This window comes from Pezoporus wallicus, unplaced genomic scaffold (genome assembly GCF_028554395.1).
Source record: "Pezoporus wallicus isolate ANWC-B61680 ecotype Strahan unplaced genomic scaffold, APGP_CSIRO_Pwel_v1 contig_7073, whole genome shotgun sequence".
Classification (NCBI taxonomy): domain Eukaryota; kingdom Metazoa; phylum Chordata; class Aves; order Psittaciformes; family Psittacidae; genus Pezoporus; species Pezoporus wallicus.
The window spans coordinates 5404967-5431931 of record NW_026641326.1 but is presented as its reverse complement, the minus strand read 5'-3'; the positions used below and the strand labels follow the sequence as shown (position 1 = coordinate 5431931).

The following is a 26965-nucleotide window of genomic DNA, read 5'->3' as shown; positions in this document are numbered from 1 at the left end:
TGTCCTCAAGGTCACAGAGGTGTGACACAACACAGTGCTCTAAATAAAAAAGGATTCGGTCAGTTGCTCAACATGCCTGAGACCAAAAGAAGAAAGCCGTCTTGAACGACGAGATAAATATTTAATTTGCCTGCACAGCTGTGATTCAGTTTTGCATGCTCTGCTTACTTAACACGGGGAAGAGCCTCACAAAAAATAAAAGGCGGTTGCTAAGTCTTCTGCACAAAAACCCAGCAAAGAAAAGCCTGACAGCTCCTTCAGACTCAGCAAAGCCTGAAAATGAGAGAAGAGAGCACAAGCAGAAAGCCTCCCAGGCAAGAGGCCCCCATCCTTGCAGACACTCACGTGGCTTTTTGGTGGTGACATTGACTGCGGCACTGGAGGGGCCGGTCCCAGCCGTGTTGTACGCCCTGACTGCCAAGTGGTACAGCGCGTTGCCTCTCAGGTTGCTGACTTTTGTAGATGTTTGATTGCCAACCGTCCGAATCCTTTTTGCGTTCTCTTCCTTTTCGTCATGTCTCCAACATCTGACCTGAGAAGCAGAGCAGGTACGTGTGCTTATCTCCAGCTACGGGCTGGCACACCCGTCATTTCCAGCACTAACTGTGGCACTGCTGCCCAAAGTGCAAGAGCCATAGGGACAGAACTTGCACCCTGCTACAATGCTTTCTTGATCCTAGCTAGAAACACCCGCCTGACTGCAGTGCTCCCTCCCCAGCACCTCAGACACTGCCTGGCCATGGAAGCACTTTCATGCAGATTTCTCTCAGCAACCTCTGCTCTCAATTTTCAGCCAGATCACACACAGAAAGATGTATAATTATTTACCGTGTGACAGAAATCTCCACATATTGAAGAGATAAAAGGAACCAAATACACCACAGGAACCCACATACCCTATGGCCGGCAGGAGCAGCACTGCAATGACTGCCTGTGATGTATCTCTGTTTCTCTTTAAGGCTTAGTACTGAGGCTGTGTTGTGTTTCCATACCTCATATCCCTGTATTCTTCCTTTGTTCTGGTTTTCCCAAGGGGGAGCCCAAGAAACTTCAACATCTGAGGCAGAAAGACTTCTGGCCAAAACAGTGGTTGGGGGTCTCGTTGGCTCTGCATAAGAGGAGTTAAAAATAAAACACAGAGTTCTCACTTTTATGTTCAATTAGTCCCAGACTTCAAGGGATTTATTTTCTTTATTGCATGAGAAAAGAAGCATGCGACCAAAATAAACTTCCACATTTCATAACAATGGCCTGTCAGCCTCTGGCAGACAGCACCGCTCCTCTACCTAAGAAATAATAAGATGTCATTACTAAACTCAACCCAGGATACCATGTACTGTAATTAGGACAAGAGGGAACATTTTCTAATCAGTGGACATTAATTCATTCCAAATCTCGGAGGAATTCTTCCCAGATTACATATTACTTTTCCATTAATATCAAAAGATTTCATTACGATTAATGTTATTTTAATGACTATGAAAAGAATTAATCACGGCTCGCCATTTATTATAAATCAGAGCAAGGATTAGGTATCAAAGGATATGTCAAGGTGGATACAAAACCCTTTCAGACCCGGCCAACCCCCTCCATGTCTAGCAGCAGGGAGGAGGGAGAGGCGGTGGGGTGGGCTCCTGGCTCTACCTTCTTCTGCTGAGTAGACGACGGTCACGGGGCTGAATGACCCTTCCCCCTTGTTGTTGTAGACCCCCACTTTAACTTCATAGGGGGAGAAGGGCGGCAAGGTCTCGTTGCGGAAGACGTATCTGGCGGCATCTGGGGAGGCCACGACGGTCTGCATCCAGCTGACGGTGCCAAAGGGGCGGAAGGCCACCACGTACCCGAAGCCGCCTCCGTTCTGCAGCTCCTCAGGCACTGTCTGTGGGCAGGCAGACCATGGGAGAAACAGCACTGTCAGCAGTGCCATGCATTTATCTCCCTGCCTGCATGCTGGCTAACGCCTCTGCGTCCTTCTAAAGCTACTGTGCTAGACAGAGCATTGGAGATGGGAGGTGGCTTGAGTCCTGCTTTGCATCTAACCTGAATTCATCCCATCCTGTCTGTGCTAGAGCCTTCCTGCTCTGCAAGCTCCCTCTAGGCAGGGGTGAAAGAAGCACCTCCGGAAGACACTTCACCTAAGACTTAATTCACCTTTGTAGACGCCCACCTTCCTCACTGGCTAGATGGAGCCTCCAGTAACAATGTCAGTAATTCCAGGCACTGCAATGACCAAAGGCCTGAGGTTTGTTGGGCTGAACTAAGGACATGATTCCTGATTTCCCAATACACATGCAGCTGCTCTCATGTCTTTGGAATTGCACGTGAAGCCCTGAAAAACACATCCTCACAATGTCCCAGACAGCATGGGGCTGGTGATCCCTTGCTGGCCTGTTGCCACACAGTGACCCAGACCAGGCCAGCTAACTCTCTGCGTCCTGTGTGACATGACCTGTAAATAGACCATGATGGCAGGGAGTGACTTGTAACAAACGTGATGGAGAAGGGCAGGTAAGTGCTAGGTAACAGCTAGAAGAAGCAACCTGTCACCTCGTCACTTCTGGATACACTGACACTTCCTACCCTCAGCCTTGCAGCCCCCTAAAAGCTGCATCGAACCCCAAATCTTCGATGTATTAAAATAGTCTCTAATTATGGGCCCCTCTCCCACAGATGTCCATGGTGCTTAAGCACGTGAAGGGGTTACTTTTCGGTGACTGCTTATTTCTCTGTACCGAAAATCCTGAAAAATACACCAGAACATAAAGAAAAGGCCTCTGGACATTTAAAAGACTAAACTGACTGTTCTATCAAAATACTAATTATATTTTGTGCAAATTACGTCTCAAGTCAATGGCTGATGTTCTTGCCATGTGTGTTTTTGAAACATATTGCAGTATCTATAGGAGACACAGCGTAGCTAATTAGTCCAACAGAGGAGGAAATTTAGCACATTAAGCTGTGTGGTAAGGACAAAATCCCATTTATAGTATTTTAATAACCTTAAAAATATCTCTGGTGATTCATTCTGCCAGCTTGGTCAGAAATAGAGCTAAGTGGAAGTGTTAGCGTGTCCAGTGAAGTTCATTATTCAGAAAAATATGCCAGCTGCATCGCATTGTAACATGAAAATACGAGCAGACAAATGACTAAAGTTCTAACCCCAGCTGCCTTAAGGAATATTAAACATTTGTCATCTCTGCATCTCCTCTTGCTGGCTTTCATTAGCAGTGATGAAAGCCAGCATGCAACGCACTGTGCTCTTAACTATTTGCTGCCATATATCCCAGCACAGGGATGAAGGATGAAGCTTGGGAGCCAGCCACAAGGATTCTCAGCCGGGTCAGGACATTCCATGTCTGGCCTCACAAACTCTGTTTTATCCCTCAGGTGGTTTCTGCCCATCTGTGTTTTGCCATATGAGTACAGATGTGCTTAGAGTCGGGGGAACTGAGCTTGTGTCCAAGCAACGATGTGTTCCCCATGGTCCCCTGCACAGCACTTCTCTGCTGGCTTCCCTGCACAGGGGCCTGGGGAGGGGAAGAAGTTTAGCTCTGTTATTTTTATCACACAATCTGGGCTTTTTTACTGCAAGCCATTTGAAATCTACAGAACCTTCACTGGTGCAGGGTGAAAAGGTGCATTTAGGTCAGGACCATATTAATGTTCACCTCTGTTTGGACTCCACTTACCTCCCAAGTAATGACCAGCTCAGACTTGCTCCCTCCACCTCCACTGACGTTAGCTGGGGTCACTTCAGGAACTGCAAAAAAAGATGCAGAAGATGCAAGTGGCAACTTTGAAACCAGAAAAGCGCATTGAAATGGAACAGACCTACACAGCAACAGAACTCTGCTGGCCTGCCCCTGCTGGGTAACAGAAACACTATTAGGAAATGCCTAATTTGCCATGGCAAACAGCATATTAAAAGTATGTCAATAATAGTATATTAAAAGTATGCCAATTAACTGGTGTGTTCAGTCACTAATTGTTTAGTTTAAACATTTATCTTCCATGAAAAAGGGCTTTTGTTTTCCTATTTCATATTCTATTCCATTACAGCCTGAAGGATAACAAAGGAGCCACTTACCAGGAGTTTCCCATAGCCTAAACACATATCCCTGCAACCACATGCTGAGTCTATACCTTGCTGTGACCCCTTTCTGCCAGGTCACAAGACAGGGACAGCATGAAGCAGCATTAAAGCTCTCATGGTTATGCTGTGCCTGCAGCAGCCATCAGAAACCGTGTGGTTCTAGGAGGTAGTGGTGTGCTTAAGAGCAGCCTTCAGTAAGTTTCTGAAATAATCCAGCTCATAGGGCAGCCCAAGATGATTGCTGCAACACTGATGACCCACAGGGTGAGGTCAAAGTTACTCCAAGAACCAGAGAAGCTCCCAGCATCAACAGACTGCTGACTCTGCAGTTGCGAAGCTCAAACTCCTGCTCTCAATGTGCTGTAGTCTGTGTTCCAGAGCTTCATAGCTCTTAAGGCTGGAGAGGACCTTAAGATCATTGAGTTCCACTCCTCTACTGCAGGCAGGGACACCTCACACTAGACCATTTCACCCAAGGCTCTGCCCAACTTGGCCTTGAACACCACCATGGATGGAGCATTCACCACATCTTTGGGCAACCCATTCCAGTGCCTCACCACCCTCACAGTAAAGAACTCCTTCCTTATATCTAACTGTATTTCCTCTGTTTAAGTTTAAACACATTACCCCTTGTTCTATCACTGAAGTTCCTGATGAAGACTCCCTGATGCCTTCCATCAGATTGATCATGGGAAACCAGAAGGACTGTTTCAGAGTTCATCTCTCTCATCAGTGGATACTGGGTAGCATTTTCCAAAAAACCCGCCCAAATATCTTTTGAGGAAAATCATTGCTTTCTGCAGGAAAAGGACATGAAGTCTTCTCATACTCCAGACACCATGAAGTGAGCAAAAGAGCCCATCATGAGATCCACAACTTCCCCTGCCTATTCTGTGCACACAAATAACACGCCATGAGGGAGGAGAGCTATGGGCACATAAAGCGCTCCTCAGCTTCCTCCAGTGCAATACATCCATTAGCACTGATGAGCATTTATTTGACAAGATTTAACTCAGTTGCCCACCACTACTTACGAGCTTCCTCAGTTCTTCTCTTCTCTGAAGGTCTGCTGGGCTCTCCAATCCCAATCAGGTTGGCAGCCACTACTCGAAATTCATACTCGACCCAAGGGTTCAGGCCCACCACTGTCGCTGTGAACGTCCTGCCATCGATGATCTCTGGAACTAGGAGACAAACATGAGTCAGGAATGCAATGAAACCCACCCAAAGTATTAAAGATGCTGTGAAAAGGCCATGCATACCTGATACCCTTAAATGTAAATACAACGTGAATAAGGATTGATAGGCATTTTCTCTTTTTTTTCTATTTTTTTTTTAACTGCAAAGAAGAGGCAGCATTAAAACATGTGCTTTTAGCACAGAAATTCCAGCTCTTACTGAGTTTTTCCTAAATTGCCACTTTTTGAAAACAAAATGTCAAGACAACAGGTTTAAAGGGGTTTTATTTTTCTCTTTTTAAAACACGCTGTTCCCTCTAGTTAATGGCTACTGGAACAAAATTAACCTTGGACGGAAAGAGAAATTACATCATGGGATTTTTCCCTCTATCAGGAAAATAATTCTACTTAAAGATAGGCCAGATGACACAGTCTGTCCCTGAGGGATGTCTTTATAGACCACAATTACTGTTGTATATCTCCAGAGCAGCAACAAAAGATAGGAATTCATTCTGTTTTCCCTTAAACATTCATGAGAAAAATGGATGAGTAATAGCGCAGACTGGACTCTAAATCTTTGGGTTGCCAAACTTGAAACTAGTTAATAAGACCAGCCCTGCAGCCAGGCAAATTACTTTTCACTTCAGAGTGCAGAGCTGCTCTGCTCAGCCGATGCATGGGTCCTGATGGATGTTTTCCAGGTAGGGCAATGGACCTACCTGTACTCACTGCTTGCCATCCCACTGAGAAGGGGGTCCTTGCTTGCACAACATACATTGTAATAGGGCTGTGGTTGTCTGCTCCTGGCCTCCAGGACAGCTGAGCGGTGGTGTCAGTGACTTCATCTATTGTCACAGCTTCTGGTGGACCCGGGGGACCTGTTGGAAGAATTAAAGGAGAGGGGTGCTTAAGGCTTTGCAGTGACTTGAGGAAGCAGCGCTGTGGTCTTCCTCCCTTACTCAGGACAGTGGCAACTGAGTCCCTGCAGAGGAGATAAGTGCAGCCCTAGCTGTGATTTAGCAGATGCCTAGATTTGGAGGCACAGGGGAGATACACAGATTCAGAGATCACCGGCTTCACCCGCAGCCCCCAGGTGCTCCACGTGTACCGAGCCCCATGGCAGACCTGAGCTACCATACAGAGTAAGGCACTCGTTGCAGTGCTCAGGATCAGCTCTGCCATCTCACATCTTCTGCTTTAGAAGTGGCCAATATACAACTGCGGTTTTTGGCTGCAGCCTGGATACACTCAGAGGTTGGAGAAGAACAAAGGACCTGCCTGTAGGTAGCATCATGTCTGAGTAGGGACCAACATTTTCTGCTTCACTGCTGGGTTCTTTCTAAACAGTGGGATGTACATAGGAAAGAATACCTCTCTCCTGTATCATACAGCCATTTGTCTCAGCAGAGGTACCTGAGGTGAAGTCCCTCCCCAAAAGCACCACCTCAAGCAGCAAACTCTCCTCTTGCAACTCACTCTGTGGACTAAAATTATTCTCATACGATATTCTGAGAGATGGATGTGTTTAAATATCTAAAAATACCCCAAAACCTTCCAACATCCTGCCTTTAAAAGGAAAGTTTCAGCAGGTCTAGCCGGATTTAATTTCTCAGAAATTAAAACTTTAAATTCTTTTGCTGGGGGGAGCAGCCACTCAACACAGCCTCACAGAGCAGTCAGCTCCTTTGGTCCTGCGCTGCAAGTTATACCAGAGAAATGAAATCGCACTGTATGCTTCACAAATTAATCCCGCTGCTTGGCAGAGGCTGAAACCTGTCCTCACTTCATGTCTTGGAATAGCCATGGTTATTCCCCACATTTCAGAATGTCCTTCTTTGCAGGGTGCAGGCTACAGCAGGGAAAGAGAGGGAAAACTTATCAGTTATTGATTTAGCAAGTATTCCAGGGCTGCTGACAGACACGTGCTTCTGTTCTGAAGGCGTGAGAAAATTCCACCCCGGGCAAGTGGCCTGATCTGTGTGTACCAGTGCCAGGGGTCACTTCTGTGTGCTCTCCTTTGATATTCCCTGACATAAATAATTCATTTTTATTCCAGTATCTAGTCTCTTATTAATCTGACATAACTCCAATATTTAAAAAACTCTAAAAATTATTCAGAAAGATCTATTTACGCATCAGTCATTCACCCCTCCTCCGCTCTCACAGCCTTGTGATACTTGCCAACTTTCATGCTGGTGGCGAGATAATACAGCACAACTCTCAGCGTAGCCATGGGGCCACTGGCCTAGACAGAGATGCCCCCACTGATGTTTTCAGGGAGTGACAAGATCAGTATTTTTACCATCATCAAGGGTCATTTTCTTGTGAGAATGCAATGTTCCTCATGCTTGTTTACAGAGGCACTAGTAAGGAAATTACCCAACCGAGGTGCCCAGTGGAGGCTGTTTTGAAATGGTTGTGCAAAACGACAGAAAATTAATCTGAAACCATGCTGCAACAAAACCTGTGAGTTAGTGTAATAGGGAGCAACCTCCTGGGGAGGAGAGCAGCAGCTCTGCTGCCTCCAGGGAGCCAGTGCTTTGTGCCGCACAGGGCTAAGAATGTCTGTGTTCATGCACCTATGGGGGAAACATGGTGAAAAGCATAACAGTATTATGAGGGTAACAGAACACCCAGCTAGAGACAAGGGCACATTTCTCAATGGAAGTTCAGTTCTAATCTTGCACATTTTACTCTGGCACAGCTTTGATAAAGAGGGAATTTCTTACTTCTTTTTCATGCTTTCCTCTCTTTCACTGAGCTGCCAGAGAACTTACATTATATGGAGAACGTGCAAACTATGATTTTCTTGGGGTCTATGAGAACTGAGGGCAGCAGGTACTGAGCAGCACCAAATTTTGCTTTCCTGAGAGCTAACAAGCAGAAAAATATAGATCATATTTATTGTAAGGATACAGACTCAGGTTAACTGATTGCATCTCTGTTAAAGTCACCTGTGTAGGGTAAGGCACAGAACTTGATGTATCAGTGAAGTTACTAAATCATATTTATTCTAGAAAAGGAACAAAACTGTTTAGCAGAAATGCAGTGAAGAAGCTGGATACTATTTCTGCTGTGCAGTTCATCAATTAAACGAGCTCACTTGGTGCAAGTTTTGCATTCAGGACACAAGTACTAGCGTGTTTATCTGTGTTGCGTGTCTGTTCTCTAAGTATGTATGAAAGCATCTTTATATGCACTGTTTGAAAACATATTGTGAAACCCAGTGTGTATTTAGAGCTCATTTCTGAGACTAATTACAAGGTGCTGGGATCCCAATGAATATCTTCAAGCCCAGGAACTGTCTTACCAGCAGCAGAAGGCAGGAAAAAAAAAAAAATCAAAAAGAGATTTTACAACAACAACAGTAACAAAATTCAAATACCTCTTACAATGAGGTCTGCAGCAGCTGATAGCTTGTCCACACTTGTTTGCACCATGCAGACGTATTTTCCAGCATGCTTCAGCTGGATGCTTCTGATCATCAAATCACCAGCTGAATCCTGCTGATAAAGTAGGGAAAAGTGGTTACAATTACTTTTTAATGAGCGCTAAACATCATTATCACATGAAGGACACTGTGACTAATGGATTTACTTTACACTGGCTGATGAAAACATTAGTAATGCAAGCCGTGGCCTATTAAAATTATATGTGTCTGCCTTGAAGGTAAGAGCGGGAGCGTCCTAAAATTATGGCTCTGACAAGGGGCAGGGGAGCCTGGTTTGGGTCCGTTAAGCAGTTTCCCCATTAAAACAATGTGACAAAGCTTACATAGGGCAGGTTCGCTCTGATTCCTCTTTTATCTCTGGATATCCAGTTTATAGCCTCTCTGGTATTCACATACCCAAGTTGTGTCTACATCTATTTCACAAGTGAAAACCAGCCCAAATTATGAGACATCTGCAATAGTTTCATGGCTTTGTACTACGGCCAGCATTTTGATTGCCCGGCGTTTTTGTGCTAAAGATCATGAGAACAGCACTCTCCGAGGAAATCTTGTATCACCTAACAGCGGTAATTTGTTTTCCAAACGCCAAGTGCATGTCTGATTAACTGTTGAATAGAACTAATTAGGTTTCTGTACGTACAGGAAGCTGAAAACTCTAAATTCTTCTCGAGACACAAAGCATTCAATATATTAGAAGTCTCAGAGTACCCTTGTGATTGTGGCTTTCTAACTAAAGAATATTAATAAAGTTTGCAATTTTAGCTTTGCAGGCCAATCAGGCACAGCCGCCAGAAAAATCTGTTGCTGCTGATGTGTGCCATAGGCACCAATCTTTAAATGCATCTTTCAATGATTTTTGTAGGGATAACAGCAAGGCTTGTAGATTGTATTTCCTTTTCCTTTCAGCATTAAATTTCACTCCTGACAAAAGGAAACACGTACTGCCAGGCTGCTTAGATCCAGCAGAGCATGTGTCTCTATAAAACCTCCCTCAGAGAAACATGCAAAACCTCTTCCAGTTTTCTACCTCCAGCAGAGAAAATCAAGCAGGGAGGGGCCATCATAGACATCCTTACCTTGCCATGGGCTGTCTCATCCTAAACCTCCCTGGAAAGGCAGAAAATGACAACTTACCCAAGCAGATTTTCCTTTCTCCTAACAATGGAAAGTAACTCCTATCTACATACTACTTCTTCTCCATACCTGCCACTTGATTATGACCTTGAGCAACAGTGTGGCCAGGGCTGTACTTAATGGGCAGTCTAACCATCATTTCACATCTGACTCTTCTAGCTATCAGATTCCCATGAACATAGAACCATAGAATCATAGATTCAACTAGGTTGGGAAAAGACCTTTCAGATCATCAAGTCCAACCTTTTCAACATTCCAATAAACAATTCTCTGCACATTGCACAAGTTTGCATTGTAAGTGGGTACCAATGGGCTTTTCCATAAACACACAACAACCCAAAGATACCAGTGTGACACTGCCAGGGACTGTGCACAGATAATACTGAAAAGAAATGTCATCTCTGATGGTTGGTGATACCATGTGGATTATTTTGTGTTGAGGAAAATACTTGTTCTGAGCATGGGGTCACAAGAGGAGGACACAGATAGGCATGCCAACAAACACTGCCTAAACAAATTTGAGGATATCCTCTGATTTTTCCACTATTTTCTGCATAAATACAAAGTTCTACAACTGCTATATTTTACATTTCTTTTATTGTTACAGCCAGAGAAAAACTATTATAGACTACTTCCTTGATGAAAAGGCATTTAGTTTTGCAATGAGAAAACATATAACAGGTCTTCTGACATACATTCCACTGCAATGTTAACACATCGTTCACATGAGCAGATTTTAGTTAATGTCATTAAGAAATCATAAAAATTCTACACTAACTATAATGAAGTAGTATATTGGCAATATTCATCATCTCAGTCTATAAAACACAAGATAACATCTACTATCAACTTAGGCAAGCTCTTTCCTTCTATTAGGAGCTCTTTTCTATGTTCCTTACTTTTATTACTGTAAGGAGATTACTTTAGTATTAATACTTACCCCTCCAACTCTTTCAAAGTGATCCCCATCTTTTTCGAAGTCTATCAGGTGTCCATTAAATGACCAGGTAAACATGATATCTAGTGAGTGATCATGAGATACCTGACAAGGCAAGACAATACTTTCTCCAACAGTGACATCCATGCTGAAAGGTGACACCATAACCCTGGTCGGATCTACAAACAACAAAGAAAAAACAGGGGGAAAAAAAGCATTAATCCTGTCCTCCTGAGACATGGAGGGACATGCAGAGCTGAGAAAGATGCTAAGCAGTCTACCGCAACTGCAGCATTGCCACCAGAACTTGAAAATTTCCAGTAATCACTTAGGAAGATCCTTAATGCAACAAGCAGCAGTCACATCTCTGATTTTATCCTCCAATACCATTCTCTAGTTGTTGGACTGAAATACTATCAATAAATCCTCCAGAATCCTCTTCTAGCCACCATCCTGATGAACAAGGAAGAAAGAAAAGGCTGGGAAAGAGCGCAGCAGGTCTGAAAGGTTTGGTTAATTTTTATTTTTAAAGCTTGCAGATCAGAGATGATTTTATTTGAATCTTCTTACTTCAGAGATTTGTTTCACAGTCCTACATTGCTCTCACCATGCTCATAAAAAAAACCCTATTTTGTTGTTCCTAAAACAAACAGTGCCTTAAGAAAACTCTCTCAATGTAAAATTTCCAACACTGGAATGAAAAAGGATATATTAAAAACACGAGTGATATCTCCTCAGACCTAGCAAGAGAAAGATAAGATTAATAATATTGTTTTATGTTATGTTTATTGAAAACTTGTTTAAATACTGGCCATGTTCTCTGGTGGATGGTTTTATGTTTTAAATCCAGGTAGTTTTTTTTTTGTGTGAGGGGGGCCCATACAAAGCATAAACAATGAGCAATACCAACCAAACCTTTCACACCATGGAAGCCAAAAGTTTCCCCTCAATAAGGCAAATCCTGTAGTAATGTCAGACAGAGAGGTGTTGGGCTAAAATTTGGCTCTGGGTGTAGTAGCTCCTCTGACTAATGTGTAGCCTTTCTGACTCACTTAGCAGGTCAGACTGACTCACCTCTTAGGACCTCCGTGGTCTTACATGGGATGTCACTCACCTGTTGAACAAGAACTGAGCAAGGATTTTGGGGAGGTGAAACAGAGGAAAGGTGAGAACAGGCATCGTCCTAAACATGACATTACCAAAAGGAAATCCCACAAATCTGTGGATACCTGTGATGTAGCAAGTTCTGTCTGTTAAATGTGGGCAGCAGCACATACCAGTTCCATCTTGGGCTTCAGGACTAATCTCTTACTCACAGCTGGAGTTCTATGGATGCTTTACCACTGGTTTAATTTTCTATTTTTCACTTTAGTCCTGCATTACAAGCAAAATGGTGGCACAGAAAGATGAGCCATGATGCATTATGCAAACTTCAGCTCCTCATCTGTGCTGATGAATTCCTCCTGCCTCTAAAGTTAACATTTCTCTTTCATTTCTGTCGACAAAAATGCAGTAATTTTTTTCTACAGGGCCTCAGAGGAAATGAAAAGGAGACAAAATGTTGCTTAACAATGAGACCAAAAGTCTGAAAATCATATACAGATATTTTTGCTTATTCCAAAAGTCTATTCTGCACAGCTGTCATACTAAAATACTACAAGCATTATTCATTCCCTGGTATATGAATCCAAAATCTTAACTACTTCTTCCAGAGACTACTGGCTGACTACTTAATTCTCTGCTAAAATAATAAGGATACAGCAACAAAGATATGCACTGGGCAGAACGACTCACCGAAATTAAGGGAATGCGAAGGTGCTCATGGGTTTTCAAAGACCTTACCAAAAGTGTACAGGAGGTGCTGAACAAGTTTTCATTGCTGTGTCTATAGGCTTCAGATCAAGTCCTCAGGGACTCGGCTGTATTATCTTGGACAAATTTAATTCATCTCTATTTTGGTTTAACTTCTAACAAAATAGAGTATCTCTTAGCTGAACCATACAAGGTGCTATGAGGCTTAACTAATTAATACAAGTAAAGCATCTGACATTTCTAGGTATAAGCACCGTAACGGCACATTACTAAATTAATGTTTAATTGTTGCCTAGATTTATGAGACTGTTTTTGTATAACCACTGTATCAGGATTTTACAGTCACCTAGGTCTGCTACTCCTGACACTCAGGAAGACCCGGAGCATCCCAAGCTCACGATGTGACAGAAATGCCCGTACCTGCAGTGGGGTTCAGGCATGGAATCACTTACTTAAATTCCTTTCAGCATCAGAAGTTCATCCTCTGCGCTGCTCAAAGCCTGTATGAAATATTTATGAAGGAGTTGACTCTGAGATGAAATGGGTGCCTCCCACAAAGCCCTAAGCTCTCCCACAAGTCCCACAATGATCCGTGTAAGCTGTGGTCCTTAACAAGTGGCAGCACCAAGATTTTGCTGTAGCTAACCTTCACATCCACAGCACTTCCTGCAAGAAGTGAGAAGTCCGCACCATAAATCTGATTCTTCCTGCTGCACTACATACAGTTTATAAACGTATAAAGAATGAAACATGGGTGTTTGCTTAAGCCCTGGTTTCCAGAGAGTTTAGCACAGCTCCTATGGATGTCGTAGGAACTGCAAGTGCCTGCTGACTCTGAAAATCAGGTGCCCAGGTTTCAATCCAGTCATGTCAAGAAGCATTGCAACCTAATAACTGAACATACTGGGTTATGGGAATGGCTGATACAGCAGGGTGACAAACGATGTGCAGGGAGAGGGCTCTGACCCAAGCCATGCTCAGCAGGAGCGCGAGCCCCAGCAAGGCACTTTACAAATCACCCCAAGGAGAATGCTTACCCATCTCTTCTCAAGGACTGGGAGAGCTCAAAAACAAAAACATCCCCTCCCCCTCTTTAATAACCCTAGCAGAGCAGCAAGAGGAAAATGTTATTCAGAAGCCAACTGAGGGCAGCTGAGTGCAGGCACACCTTGGAGATACACAGCCAAGTGGTAATCAAATTATTAGATCTGCACTTTCAAAAGCTGTAACATCAGGCGCTTTTTAAATTATGGGGAGTGCTTTAATGACACCAAAACGTTGGTGAGCATCAAAAATAAATTAATAAATAAGGGTTGGTTTTTCTGAGCTAGCCACTCACTTATTTACCATCCACTTGCAAGGCAGGAGAGGCAATCTAGGGAGACAGAGTCTGTGGGAGAGCTGATCTTAATGCTCTGTTACTGCCCTGTCCCCTCGAAGTATGGATTATTTTCCTTAGATGTCTTTGTTTAGTAAAGGTACTATTGCCGAGGGCAACTAATGAAAAGAAATGATTGTGATTTCGGTGATATTTTGAGGTGATATTCACCTTCTGGTGCATTTTGAGATAGGTTTAAAAATAAGGCTGAAAGATTCAGTTGCAGATAGGGTTATAATTTCTATTAGTAGCATCACCCCTTACAGCTCCTGCGGGTTTTTGAGCCCTCCACAGAGGGAAGCAGCGCCTGGTGCTTCTCAGCACTTCTGTGGAGAGAAGAAAAGCAGGCAAAATTGTTCTGGGTCTCTTCTGAGGAAGTTCAGCTGGCATTACCAATAAGTTTTTAGAGGAGAAATACATGGATAGTGGATGCCAGCAGGAACACTCTCAGGGGGTGAAAAGACCTGCATCACCAGGAGGCAAAATAATCCGGATTTTAGTCTCAAATAGAAAAGAGGAAAAAGACCCCAAGTACACTGTACGTGCAAGCATATTCACTAGGTGTTCTGTAGGTACAGCAAGTGCAGATGTGAGTGAGTTTATATTGGCCTGAGCTTGGATTTGCTGCAGGGGAGACCTATCCTGAAAAACACCGATGGGGCAGGAGTGCAGCAGGGCTTATGGCCGGCGCTGGCATGTAAACCCAGCAGACTGGTTAGAGCTTGTCTGTAGGTGTCACTGAAGGCTCAGGGAAGCAGGAAAGCTCCCTCTCAGCCTTCCCTTCATACCCACATTTTCAGGAGCACACTTTTTGTGTTACAGAAATGGCACTCTTTCATTTTACGTGCAGTTTTCCTTGCATGCCAGCCAGGCTGGCAGCTTACAGCTTGCTGCTTGTTGTCAGAGCCAAGATGGTTTGAGCAGTGCGAGAACCCATGGGGATGGTCCTCAGCTGGGGTAAACCAGCATGGCTACACCGGGATAGCTCCGGACACCACTGTAATTCCTAGCAGGGCGCTCTGAGGCTATCTGAGCTTTTACCTGTTTGTGTCCTGCATTATATCCCCTAGTTTTATCGCTGCAGCATACTGCAGACAATTTGGTGTATTTCTGACTGATGGAATGTGTTTGGTTTATGTTACAAGAGATTTTAACAAAGTTTTCTGCTAGCTTTCAGTATATGTTAGGAGAATTGAAGCTGAGCAGCATTCCCCTTCTGAAGAGAGGCTGTAATTGCTCTGCTTTTGTCTCCCACCCCCTGCTAAAAGGAGCCCGTCATTAGCTATGAGTGCTGCCTGCATTTTGTGTCTCATTTTGGGAAGCTGCAATGCATTTCTGAGCTGCAAACCAGCAGGCTGAAGACATCGTGGATATGGTCTGAGAGTAACAATTATCCAATCTGAAAAGAAACCATCCCACCCTGATTTTCTATTGATTGGGTGTCCATTAGAAGGGATTCCTTGTTTAGGGTAAACAGCTTTGCATCGCTGCGTTTGCTTGTTGTAGCTCATGCAGTGCAATGTTGTGTCATATTGATCTGGAGGACATGACACAGTGGGACACAAGCTACAGTGGCACGACATAAGTGACATAAAATGAATCAGAGGCTGACAGTCAGAGACAATGCTTTTTTTTTAGGTCAGTCCTGAGCATGCGAATTTCTTTTGAATGCTGCAAGAGGACCAGGGCAAAGCAAGAAGCGATGTCACATATATTATGCCCATCAGCAAGATTTCAACTGACTGGAGAGTTTCTTACACCTAGAGACAGGCAGACCTGTCTGCTTTAGATGGCCACTTGGCATCCTGTTTCCAAATGTGCTCCTTTCCAGTTTGGCTCAGCTGTGACGGCTGTGTGCTCTGCTCCACAGAGAAGGGATTCAGCAATGCAACAACTGCAGTGCCTTTCATTTAAGTGCTCAGTAAACAATGAGATATACTTTGCCAGCCCTGGATGCTGAAGGAATAGAGAGTATTTTACTACAATAAAAGATTTTGAACTGTAACATGCTCAGGAGATACAGCTCCTGCTGTTGGCCTCAAATCAGTAGAAATGAGCACCTTGGAGATAGATAAACAAAAAAGGGTGATAATGTCAACATTTCCAGTGCTGCCTGCTGAAACCTGTGCACCTAACATTTAAATGCTTATTTAGACATCTATCCTCACATAGAAAAGGAAGTCAAAGGACAAATGAAGAAAAGGGCATACTCAGGTTTTGACATACTTATCCAGGAGAAAATAATGAAGAAAACTGAACTCCCCCCAAAAAACTTAAAGGGTGCCCTCCAAACTGTTCTACTTGTAAGGGAAGTTTTCCAACATCTTGCAAAGGCTTATTCTTTCCTTCAATTTTCTAGCCTTGCCCGTTTCATCACTTTATTCAAGATTTGTTTGCACTTTCATGGTGCTAGGTTTGGTTAATGGAAGCTAATGGAAATTTTGTAAAACATCCTCCACTGAAGGTCTGCAGTATATGTCCTTCTTCCCTTTACTCTTAGGCCTAAATAGGAAAAGCCTGTTGAAATATATTCATGGCTTTGGAGAGGAAAATATCGCAATTGGACACAAATGAGCTAGTGAAAACTGAAACAGCTGCTTACTGAGAGAAGAAACACTGTCTGCTTCTTTAAATGGAAAATAAAAAGCAATGTTTGTTTTTACTGATGGATATGTAAATTTTCTTCAAGTACATAAGAAGTATTAGTACCCCACCTATTCTACTCAGAGGGCATATCTGAGTTAAACAGCAGCAAGCTGCAGAATGCAGAGAGGACATTTATTCCAGGCTGGACGAAAGGAGACCATATAAACCAAAGCCATTTCAGCACAAGCGGCTCTGACTCTCTGCATCATGTGTTGTGATAGGAGCATGCCAGGGCATCTGTTAGCTGTTTAATGAAAGCCAGTGTGGATGACAAGGTAATTTCAGGTTCAAGCATGAATGCTCAAGTGCAAGAGTTTATGTTCAATTACCAGATGCTTCAAACAAGCAGCTAAGACAAAGGCAAGCGATGCCAAGCACACACGGTTGCATCCAATGTAGGAGAAAAAGGACAGAGGGCTGCTTTTCCTCAGGCTGAATTTCCTATTTCTTGTGCGGACCGAGGCAGATAAGCAGTAGTTTCCTACTTTGGTTAACTGTCTAACTACCTAACTCTTTTAAACAGCCATTAGCGTTACAATGTTAAAGATCCAGCTATGGTTTTTCCTTTTCCGCATAGCCCATTTCATGTACAGGATTTTAGAATAGTTTTTTCTTGTAGATAAACTGTAACTCCAACATTTGGAATTCACTTTTTATCTTTTTGGAATACCAGCATGTTTACCGTTTTGATTTTGGTTTTTATCAGAGGGAGTTAATAAATGCGTTGCAGATCAATGTTCTCTATTTGCAATGGCATTTTACATTATTGTATTGATTTCAAGGCAAGTCATGTCTGGAGATAATAAAAATCAATCCTGGAGGTAGAATCATCTATTTTCTATGAGCAACCAAAGAATCAAAGTCTAATACATGAATACTCAAATGTGCTGTAATGTTTCTTTCTCCTCTATTTGTGAATGAAACATTTATCCAAGACCAAAAGCATCTAAGACTTGACTAGCTAGACTTCTGGGAGCTCTTAGTGCTCTGGCACCCTCAGACACTATAAGAAATGCTGAAGAGAGGAAAACATGACTCTGAACTAAAGAGATTAATAACCAGCGAATAACACAGTCGGAATTAGCATAGCAAACTACAGTTATCTTAATAAATTGTTGGAGTAATTTATGGGGCATGATGAAAGTTAAGATTAAAAAGAAATGGGGAAAGGCTAAGTAGAAACAATATTTGGCCTTTACAATATCACAGATGTGAGCTGTGATGAGTCACATACATGCTTTCAGGAACAGGCACACAGCTCTTATGCCAGTATAACTCATCCATATAATCAGCTATTACACATGTGCTCTCACAAGACAAGTAACTGATTTATAAGGCCCATTTCTTAACAGAAAATTCTGCAGCACTTACAGTATCCTCTAGTGTGTACTATGGTAGTTCAGCCCAATTAAAATGTAATCTTATTAAAAGCAAAAGGTACACTGTCAGTTTAGAAAAGTGAATTTAGGCCTGTGACTAATCACTTCCTCTGATTTTAGAAATATGTGTGGTTAGTGGTCTACATCTTTCCATGTAATCATGCAGCACCAACCTTTGTCAACGAAGGTGGTGATGCATAGTCATGTATATTATAGGGATTAAGGACAGGAAAGTGAGACATCTGACCTTTCCTGGAAGAGTAGAGACTCCAATTCAGCAATACACACGGTTCAGCTGGGCATTTAGGACATGCTAAAATTGCTTTCCTGAAAGAGAATCCTTATCTTGCAGTTTACTTGCCTTAAATCTTGCCATATCAGAACCACAGTGGTGTGGGTCATGCAATTATTTTTAGATACGTGCCTTCAGCACATCACCCGAGCCCCTTTCTCTTAGGAAGTCTGCTTTCCCTTAGTATGGGTAAGGTGTCTTTTAAGAGGAGAGTTTAGGTGTTGTTCCTTGTGACTGCACTGCTAAGTAACCTGCCCATCCAGCTGCTGAAGATTCTCTTTTAAGAATGGCAGTTTCCTTCTCATCTTCATTCGGAGCTGAACTGTAGTCGCGGTTCAAGTTATTAACATATTTCTTAAACTGACATTGAAAAAGAGCTTTTCACAGATAGAAAACTGTCTCAACTTGATGTAAGAGTCTCCCTCTCAGGAATTAATGCCTCCCACCTCCCAGAGAGGGACCCTGCAGTCAATCAACGGACTGCATTTCTGCATACTCAAATATGCATTCTTTGTGTTGCTGAATAATAAATGAATGTTAATCTAAATCTGAAAACACATTAAGAATGGAATCGCATCAAAGGATACTGGGGAGGGATGTGCCATTATAGCAAATTCAAAGATAAAATATATGAAAATATATCCACTCCACTGAGAGTACAGAGAGTGTTACTTAAATAACAAGAGGGCACAATACTTCATTTTAACCTCCATTTTACCTAGGGGAATGAATCTTAGCAAATCAAGCTCTCTCCATACAATTGTGACAAAGAAAATCATATGTAATGGGGTCTGGAAATGACAATCACATCTGTCACTCATAAAAATTTTTACTTGATCTGTATAGCAGCACGCAACAGTGTCTGATTACACTACAAACCCCAAACATCTCTTCCCCATCTCTTTGTATTTCATACCGAAATAAAAGCCACTTCACTTCAGAGGTGCCTTAAGTGAAACAGGTATTTTGACAAACGATTCAATCCTTTGCAACACACTTTATAGATAACCACCTGAATTCAAGGTGTCACCTTTTGTGGGCTATTGATTGCAACTAGCTTATATCTGTCTTTTCAAGTATGGAATAATCTACTGTCATTGCAAAAATGATGGCCATCTTACAGAGAAGGTTAATCAGATACAGGAATCATATCTAATCTTTGATAAATTGCAAGTCATTCAAGGATCAATCACCATTCTCCTTGTAACACAAGCCACAGGTAATTGTGCAAATGTAAAGCCACAGTTTGCCATGCAGCCCATGCACACAGTGGCCAACAGCGTTTTGCCCCTTTAAACACTTCAGCCTGCTGAGATGGTTGATTTATGGCATTTTTAAATGTTTTGAATAGTAATGACCATAAACAATTTCAGAAAGAGGCAAAGCAGCAATAATACAATATGCAGGCATTCAGACTGCAAAATTATTATGTGGCTGGCACAGTCTTTGCATTTTTATGGTACAAGTATGTCTTTTAGGTCTTTTCTATCTGAGTTCTCTGCCTATTATCTGCACCCTCCTCCCCAGAATGAAGACATCAGGAATTAACTGACACACAAGAGTAAATCCTAAATCAAGAGCCATTAGGAGTGGATGCCTCTTGAGCTGTCAAACTTACAGAATAGCATGGAAATCACTTTCCACCTTCCCAAGGAAAGATGCATACCTTAACCGTCCTCACTGTCACCCAGACCAAGGATTGCATGTGTCATGAACACCATGGGGTAAACTAGTCTTGGTGTACAGGTCATTTATCAGGCAGCCCAAGACACTTTCATCTTCCCAAGTACCTGATGTGAATGCAGAGCATCACCATTTTTACTGGTAAGGGGGACTGGATGGCGATACCTACTGATACCTCTGAAAATTGATAACTTTTTACTATTACATTAAGAAATCATGCACATTTAAGATTATTCTACTTCGCTTTCAATACGTTTTAACATATTGTCAAACTTTGGCCATTTAGCAGTTTTAGCACTTCTCAACTTCTAAAATATAAACCCAATCTGGTTCAGAAGGTTCGCTGCTGTTTCCAGATGTGTTAACGCTCAGGTTTGGTGGGGCTGTGCTGTTGAGCTCTAGTGAGCAAGCAGAGCTTATTCCCTTACTCTAACATTCCTCATTTCTAATACAAAAATTCCTTTTTTTGCCCTTTCTCATTTCACTCCTTGGCAGAGTCAAAAAAAAAAAAACAAAACACCCCATAAATTTCTAGACAGAAAACGGGCTATCAAGAATCACTAATTTTAGTAAGTATCAAATGTATTTGTTCACTAAAGAGTTTGAATCTCCACTGGAACACAAAATTCAGTGTAAAGGCCCAACAACAATGCAGGGAGTTTCCCACTTGGACTCATGGCTATCTGTCATTAGGAAAAACGACTACCTTCATTTTCACCATGGAGTGTCTGTCTCCTGCTGTTATTACAATGGCTTATCTGCTGGGTGGGTTGCTGTCTCCACCCTGTGAGTGCCTTCAATCAAAGTGTTTCTCTAAAGCAGCATCTGCTCCTACTATTTTATAATTAGAATATAATTAGTAGAAGTTCTCACAAATAGCTCCCATAGAGAAATGACTCCTACCACAGAAAGATCTTTTAGAAAGATCTAAAATTCCCAAACTATTTACAATCTACACTAAAAAGAAACCTAGATATTTCTCTAGTGCCTCAGGAAATGACATCTAGACAACAAGACATAATTAAGAAGTTGTTATGCATGTGGCAGGACAAGATATGACAATCTGCAGGCAGGTAGGGCCATAATTAACCAAATAACTTATTAAAATTCAGTTTCAAAAAAATCTTGTCAGGTCACCTTAAAAGGTTATCCTCAAATAAAAAAGTCAAACTTTCTTGTAGACTGAACACTTAGAAAAACCTGTTGCTATTACACGTAACATGCAATTTTCTTCTATTTAAAATTCTTTTAAAATAAAATTGAAGCAACTGAAGTAAGATGTTATTTCAAATAGAAAATGCATGCCTCTAGTTAATGTTAACACTGAACTCCTAAGTTGTGCATATAAATAACAGAAAATTTTAAACCTATTCAGGCAACTTATGGAAAACATACATTAACAAAAAGTACGTGGAAGTTTAAGTCAAACGAGGAAAACGCAATAGCACTTATATAAACTCAGCTACGAACCTCAGGAATTTACAATTATCCAAAGAACTGAGCCAGGCAACAGGGAGACAAGAAAAGTCAGAGAGAGAGGCAATTTTAGCTCTCTCCGGGGGTAATCTCAGAAGCAGCGCATGGGGCCAGCAGGCTTGCACATGGCTCTGCTAGGGGCAAGCACAGCAGGGGAGCCAAGTGTGTTGAACACCAGTTTGAATATTTAGACTTTGAATCACAGCCAAATGTGAACGTTTATGCTTAACAGAATTCCTCCGAAAACAGAATTAGATAAGCAGTGAGGGGGAAGAGTACAGAGTGAACAGCGAGGCTGCTTGGTGCGATGAAGGCCAGTGTGGGCACAGACCTTGGAATGAGAGGGAATAAAATGAGCTCTCCTCCTTACTTTCTGTCTGACCTTAAGCAAGTCATTAAAAGTCTCTGCTACCTTACTTGCCCAGCCTATAAAATGGAAATAAGACCTTCATTATAAACTTTTGTCTTCTTATATCACTGTGCACAGCAGATATTTTTATTTAAGCCTAACTTTTTCTTGGAACCCTGTTGAGACTTCCACGGGACCACAGGCAAGGCTAAAGTCCAAACACCCATTTCTGAACAGATCAAGTGACAGAAAGAACAAAACCAAAAAACCAAACCTCAAACAAAATTTGCTGGGTTACAAAGGTCTAATTTGTTTCCTGGAGAAGGCAAGTTGGTCTCTTAATGTCCTGTGCTCTCTTGCAAGGAAGTGACTTGTTCCAATTAATTAGTGATACACTGAGAAGACAAACCCTTCTTCCAAGGGACATGTTACTGTTTTGCTCTGTTGTTGGCTGAGCCCTGGCACTGATGGTATGTGAAGGGGCAGGATGGAGGCAGGATCACATGTGAAATGAAAATAACGACCTGCAAGACCATCCTGTCATTATAAATTGCTTAAAATCCCCAGCTCCTACTCTATTGTATAAATATTCAACACAGAGCATCATTAAAAAGTGTCCCTGAGACTTCTTCCGTTACGTGGCCTTTTACTTCAAATTAGCAACAAGTTTTCCTTATGGCTTTCTGCTGCAGGGAACAATATTAATTGTCAACTGCACCAAACAGTTTAGTTACCAGGACTAATGGATTGAGGCTTGGAGTTTTACAGAGACTTTCTACTGTGCACTTAGACATAAAAGGAACTGAAATTTTCACTTCTGAAATACTGCTGACTTTCTAAATAACTCTAGTAAAGGTTATTATTGAGATATATTCACCAAGAATATATTCACCAAGAAAACGCGGGACTAACACCTACAACTTCCATCATCAGTTCTTCACAATACACTTAAAACCTTCAAACATAAAGCAAAATTCACATTCTGAATGTGTGTGTGACAAAGACATAGAAGACCAACCCAAGCCACAGCAAGTCAATTCAGTGATAAAGCTTCCTTGTATTTCAGAGTCAATCTCCTTTACAGTCATGAACATTTGTATTCATGTCATATTCCCAAATGACTAGCTTGAGCACTGTGATACAGGACACCTAGAATTTAACCTATTCCAGTGGTGCCTGATATTATATTCTCTCTGCCGTAATGATTTTGGAATTAGGACAACAGATCTGAGTCTCCATATTAACTTGATGGGACTGTTTATAATCTTAAGTTGCATTAGAAGAAGGAAAAATCAGGTCCCAGGAGTCCCTAATACTGCAAGCACCACCTCATCATCGTTCGGCACTGCCTTAGTTACTCTCTGATGTGTCAAAACCCATCACTCCTAGTATTTTTCCATGTGCCACTTGGCTGTTATTACCTGATAAGCAACTTTGAGCAACCTGTTTGCAGTTCAGCTAGGCTCGGGAAGAAAAAGTCACAACAGCTCAAACCCACGGAATTTTGGCTCTGCTAAGCTGCTTCCAAAAATGCTTCTGAGAAAATACACAAAAGGACTGATATTTCCCCAAGTACTGTCCCAGATTCTTTTCTTCAACACTCTTATACTTTTTCCTCCTACGACAGAAATGTGCTCTCTAAACACTTCCTCTGTATCTTTGATGTTAAAAACATAGCCTTCAGGCCCAGTCTGTTCTTGGTTGCTATTTTCAAGGATATAAAGTTCTTAGGATAAGACAGTCATTATCACTTTCTCCCTTTATTCTCCCACACTGCTTCCTTCATCTTTACCTGAAACAGAGATCAGCAGTCACTTTCTCAATGCATGTCATGTTTAGATTATTATCTCCCCTCTCCCAGTCAGACTGAATTTGGTGTGGAGAGAAGTGGCTCTAGGGAGACCTCCTCCCATCCTCCACAACAGGATCATACACTAAAATGATCTTAGTTTTCTCTGTTGTATTATTTTCTTTTAAGAGTATGGTCCTAATTTACACAGTCCCATGAAACTCATGTCTGGAAATTCATCCCACTTGCATGTATTGGAAAAGGACAAACTGTATGCATCCTCCTTTGGGATAAAGATCAAACTCATAGTTAGTAGACTTACAATGCAAGATCTAAGTAGACTTACAATGCAAGATCTAAGTAGACTTACAATGCAAGATCTAAGCAAAGAAGAGACTTGGGATTACATTCCACAGCAGTGCAACTGGTTCGTTTTCTAGAAACCAAAATAGTTCCATGAAACTAAAAGCTTGAGGAGACAGATATTCCACTGCCAGAAATTCCTGGCAACTCCACTAAGGTACACAAAGCTGCAGGAACTGAGATATGGCCTCTTATATCCAAGCCCAGTTGGACTCCTTTCTTCTTACATAGCCCATACGTGTGTAGAGCCCACAGCCTGAACTGTTAACTGCCAGAGCTGCAGGCATGGGAGAGGAGAGGTCAATCAGCCCAGCTACCTCCAACTGACTTGCTCTCTAGAGCACACTTATGGTTTGGTCTGTGTGGTGGTACCGCCTCCTTAACCAGGATGTACCATGATGGCTCATCCTACAGACCTCAGCTTTTCCTACTGCTTAAAGTAATTCATTTCCAAGGGCTAAAGTAATCCTCTGCAACAGCTAGAGAAATGAGTAGAAAACGTTAACTTGATCACATTTGCTTTCTTACGAATTTGTAACTATTGCTGGCCTGATAGTAATTTCCAATTCAGCTCTGGCTAAGTCTTCTTCACTTACGAAATTAGCTATTGGAAAAAATAGTTTGTGGCTTATGTTTTATTTACAACTATATACATAAACACACCCATATAATCAAATGCACTACATTTATTTTGACTAAACTATCAGAAGTCCTAGATCTATGGTTTCATTTTAACTATGTTGATTTTTCATTTATATTCCACAGCTGAAAAATACTTTAACCTTTCTGAAATGGATCATGTTAAAATAAATTGAAGCAAGTTGATGAAAAGTGATAATTAACCTGCTTTTGTCTCATTAAGAGTCTGTGTTTAACCTATAGGTCATCTCTTTCAGCAGACGTATGGGTCTGATCTTCAGTGATGAGCTAAACCCAATCTTCTATTGATGATTTGGAACTCCTGAACCTCTTGCTTTCTTTGGTTGAGGATAAGAAAATTCCTAAAAAAAAAAAAAGCACTGAGCTTTCTAAGGAATTATTCTAAACCCTTTTTTTTTTTCATGGCAGGAGAGGTTGCAATACTGATGACCCTGAAATACATTGCGGGTTTAAGATAAAAATACAGAACAAATATATGATTTCCCCCCATCCCCCCAGGATATACAGAACTCATGGTTAAACTTTTCTAAAATAAGTATTTTTTTATCACATTATGTGCTGAATCGGGTATAAGCATCAGCCACTTGCTCTTATCTTGACTTCCTTATTTACCTGTGCAGGTATCAGTTTTAAGGCCCCTGATCTTCCTTAAGGGGTGGCTGGGGGTTTGAGGGACACAGAGGAGAAAGTAGAAGGTGGTCTGGAGGGAAGTGGAGGAGGGAAGAATCTGCTCTGGTTACCATGATCCAGGGCAAGTATTTCACACCAATTGGCACTCTTTACATCAGAATCAGATAGGTAAAGTACCTGGAGAAGCTGCTTCATAAAAGTCAATATATTTGTATTTCTGCTTTTAAAAATATAACTCTAATAATGCCAGAGATAAGTACAAAATTGGCGAGAGAGAGAGGCTGGAGATCTATGCTTTTTAATATCAAGCTCTTCACCAAGACGACTTTTATCATGTTAATGCCTAAATCACACTGATTGTAAACCAGACAAAATTAGGCAATTAGTAAGGCCTGTGACAGCCACAGAAAACAAAATGCACAAGGTTTTCAGCACAAGCCAGATGGATATCTTCAATATATTTCTTATTGTCTGCTTGTGGTAATATGTTCATTTAATCTGAATCAGTACTACGGAAGGCCCTTTGAATTGCCTAAAAAAAAAATTAATTGTTTGCTGCAAATTTAATGAAGCTTAACAGTAGTATTATGTTTACAAGTGTCGTGGTTTAAACCCAGTCAGGCAACTCGTTCACTCACTTCCCCCCCCTTCTTGCCCTCCCCCTACTCCCAGAGGGACAGAAAGGAGAGTCAAAAAGAATGCAACTCCCACGGGCTGAGATAAGAAGAGTTTAGTAACTAAGGTATAACACAAATCACTACTGCTACCACCAATAATAACAATGATAAAGGAAATAACAAGGGAAGAGAATACATCACCTCACCACCAGCCAACTGATAACTCGCCCCCCCCCCCAGCCCGACCAAGCCCCGACCCATACCTCCTCCAACCCTGCAGTCTCCCAGCCCTTCCGGCTCACTCCCAGTTACATCCTGGGCATGACGTGCTGTGGTATGGAATACCTCTTTGGCTAGCTTGGGTCAGGTGTCCTGTCTCTGCTTCCTCACGGCTTCCCCTCTTCCCTAGCAGAGCATGAGGCTCACAAAGTCCTTGGCCAAACCAAAACATCATTGTTATCAGCTCTGTTCCCGAGCCGAAAGTCAAAACACTGCACTGCACCAGCTACCAAGAAGGAGAAAAATGACTGCTACTGCTGAACCCAGGACAACAAGTTTGATTTGTTATGATCAGTAAGTGTTTACAAGAAAAAAAAAACCTTAATTTACTTCATTCAACTACTTCTAAGAACTAGCCATTGGTATTTTACAGCTTACTTCATTTACATGTTTCTTTGGCATTTGCTCTTTTTGTCCTTAGCAGCTGACCTAATTGTTTTCTCTCCCAAATAAGAAACTGACAGCTCTTGCTGTGCTGTTCATTCCCAAGTTGCTGTGAGTTAAGCCTCACTTGTTTGACCACAGACTTGTGTTGTGACATGTCCCCCAAGGGGCTGACAGAAATGCTGGCCATGGGCTGGTCTTTCTGACGCTTGCTATGATCCTCATCAATGTTCAAGCGAGGTCACCGACCCTCCCGGCACAATGCAGCTAATAGTTTATGACTGCTGTGTTTGACAAGTTCACATTAAGGAAATCAAAAGCAAAAGGCATGATTGAGCAGACCCAAGGAGGGGTGGCTTTGGGAAAGGCTCAATGGTAGATAAGGCATCTGCTTCTCATTTTGCCACTTCTGTAATCTAAGACTAATTACAACAT

General features: G+C 42.0%; 1 protein-coding gene across 3 annotated transcripts in view; it reads right to left on the bottom strand.

Moving 5' to 3' along the window:
• Positions 1-26965, bottom strand: part of LOC130606486 (contactin-4) — a 341120-nt gene that overhangs the window by 4855 nt on the left and 309300 nt on the right. For 2 of the 3 annotated variants that reach the window (XM_057422890.1, XM_057422891.1), the window contains 8 exons: positions 10797-10972; positions 8657-8777; positions 5991-6149; positions 5128-5277; positions 3690-3760; positions 1645-1879; positions 993-1108; positions 346-532 (listed from right to left, as the gene is read on the bottom strand). In XM_057422890.1, the coding sequence (XP_057278873.1) occupies positions 346-532; positions 993-1108; positions 1645-1879; positions 3690-3760; positions 5128-5277; positions 5991-6149; positions 8657-8777; positions 10797-10972 (1215 nt within the window). The remainder of the gene's footprint in view (positions 1-345; positions 533-992; positions 1109-1644; positions 1880-3689; positions 3761-5127; positions 5278-5990; positions 6150-8656; positions 8778-10796; positions 10973-26965) is intronic. The other variant, XM_057422892.1, reaches the window with a different exon arrangement.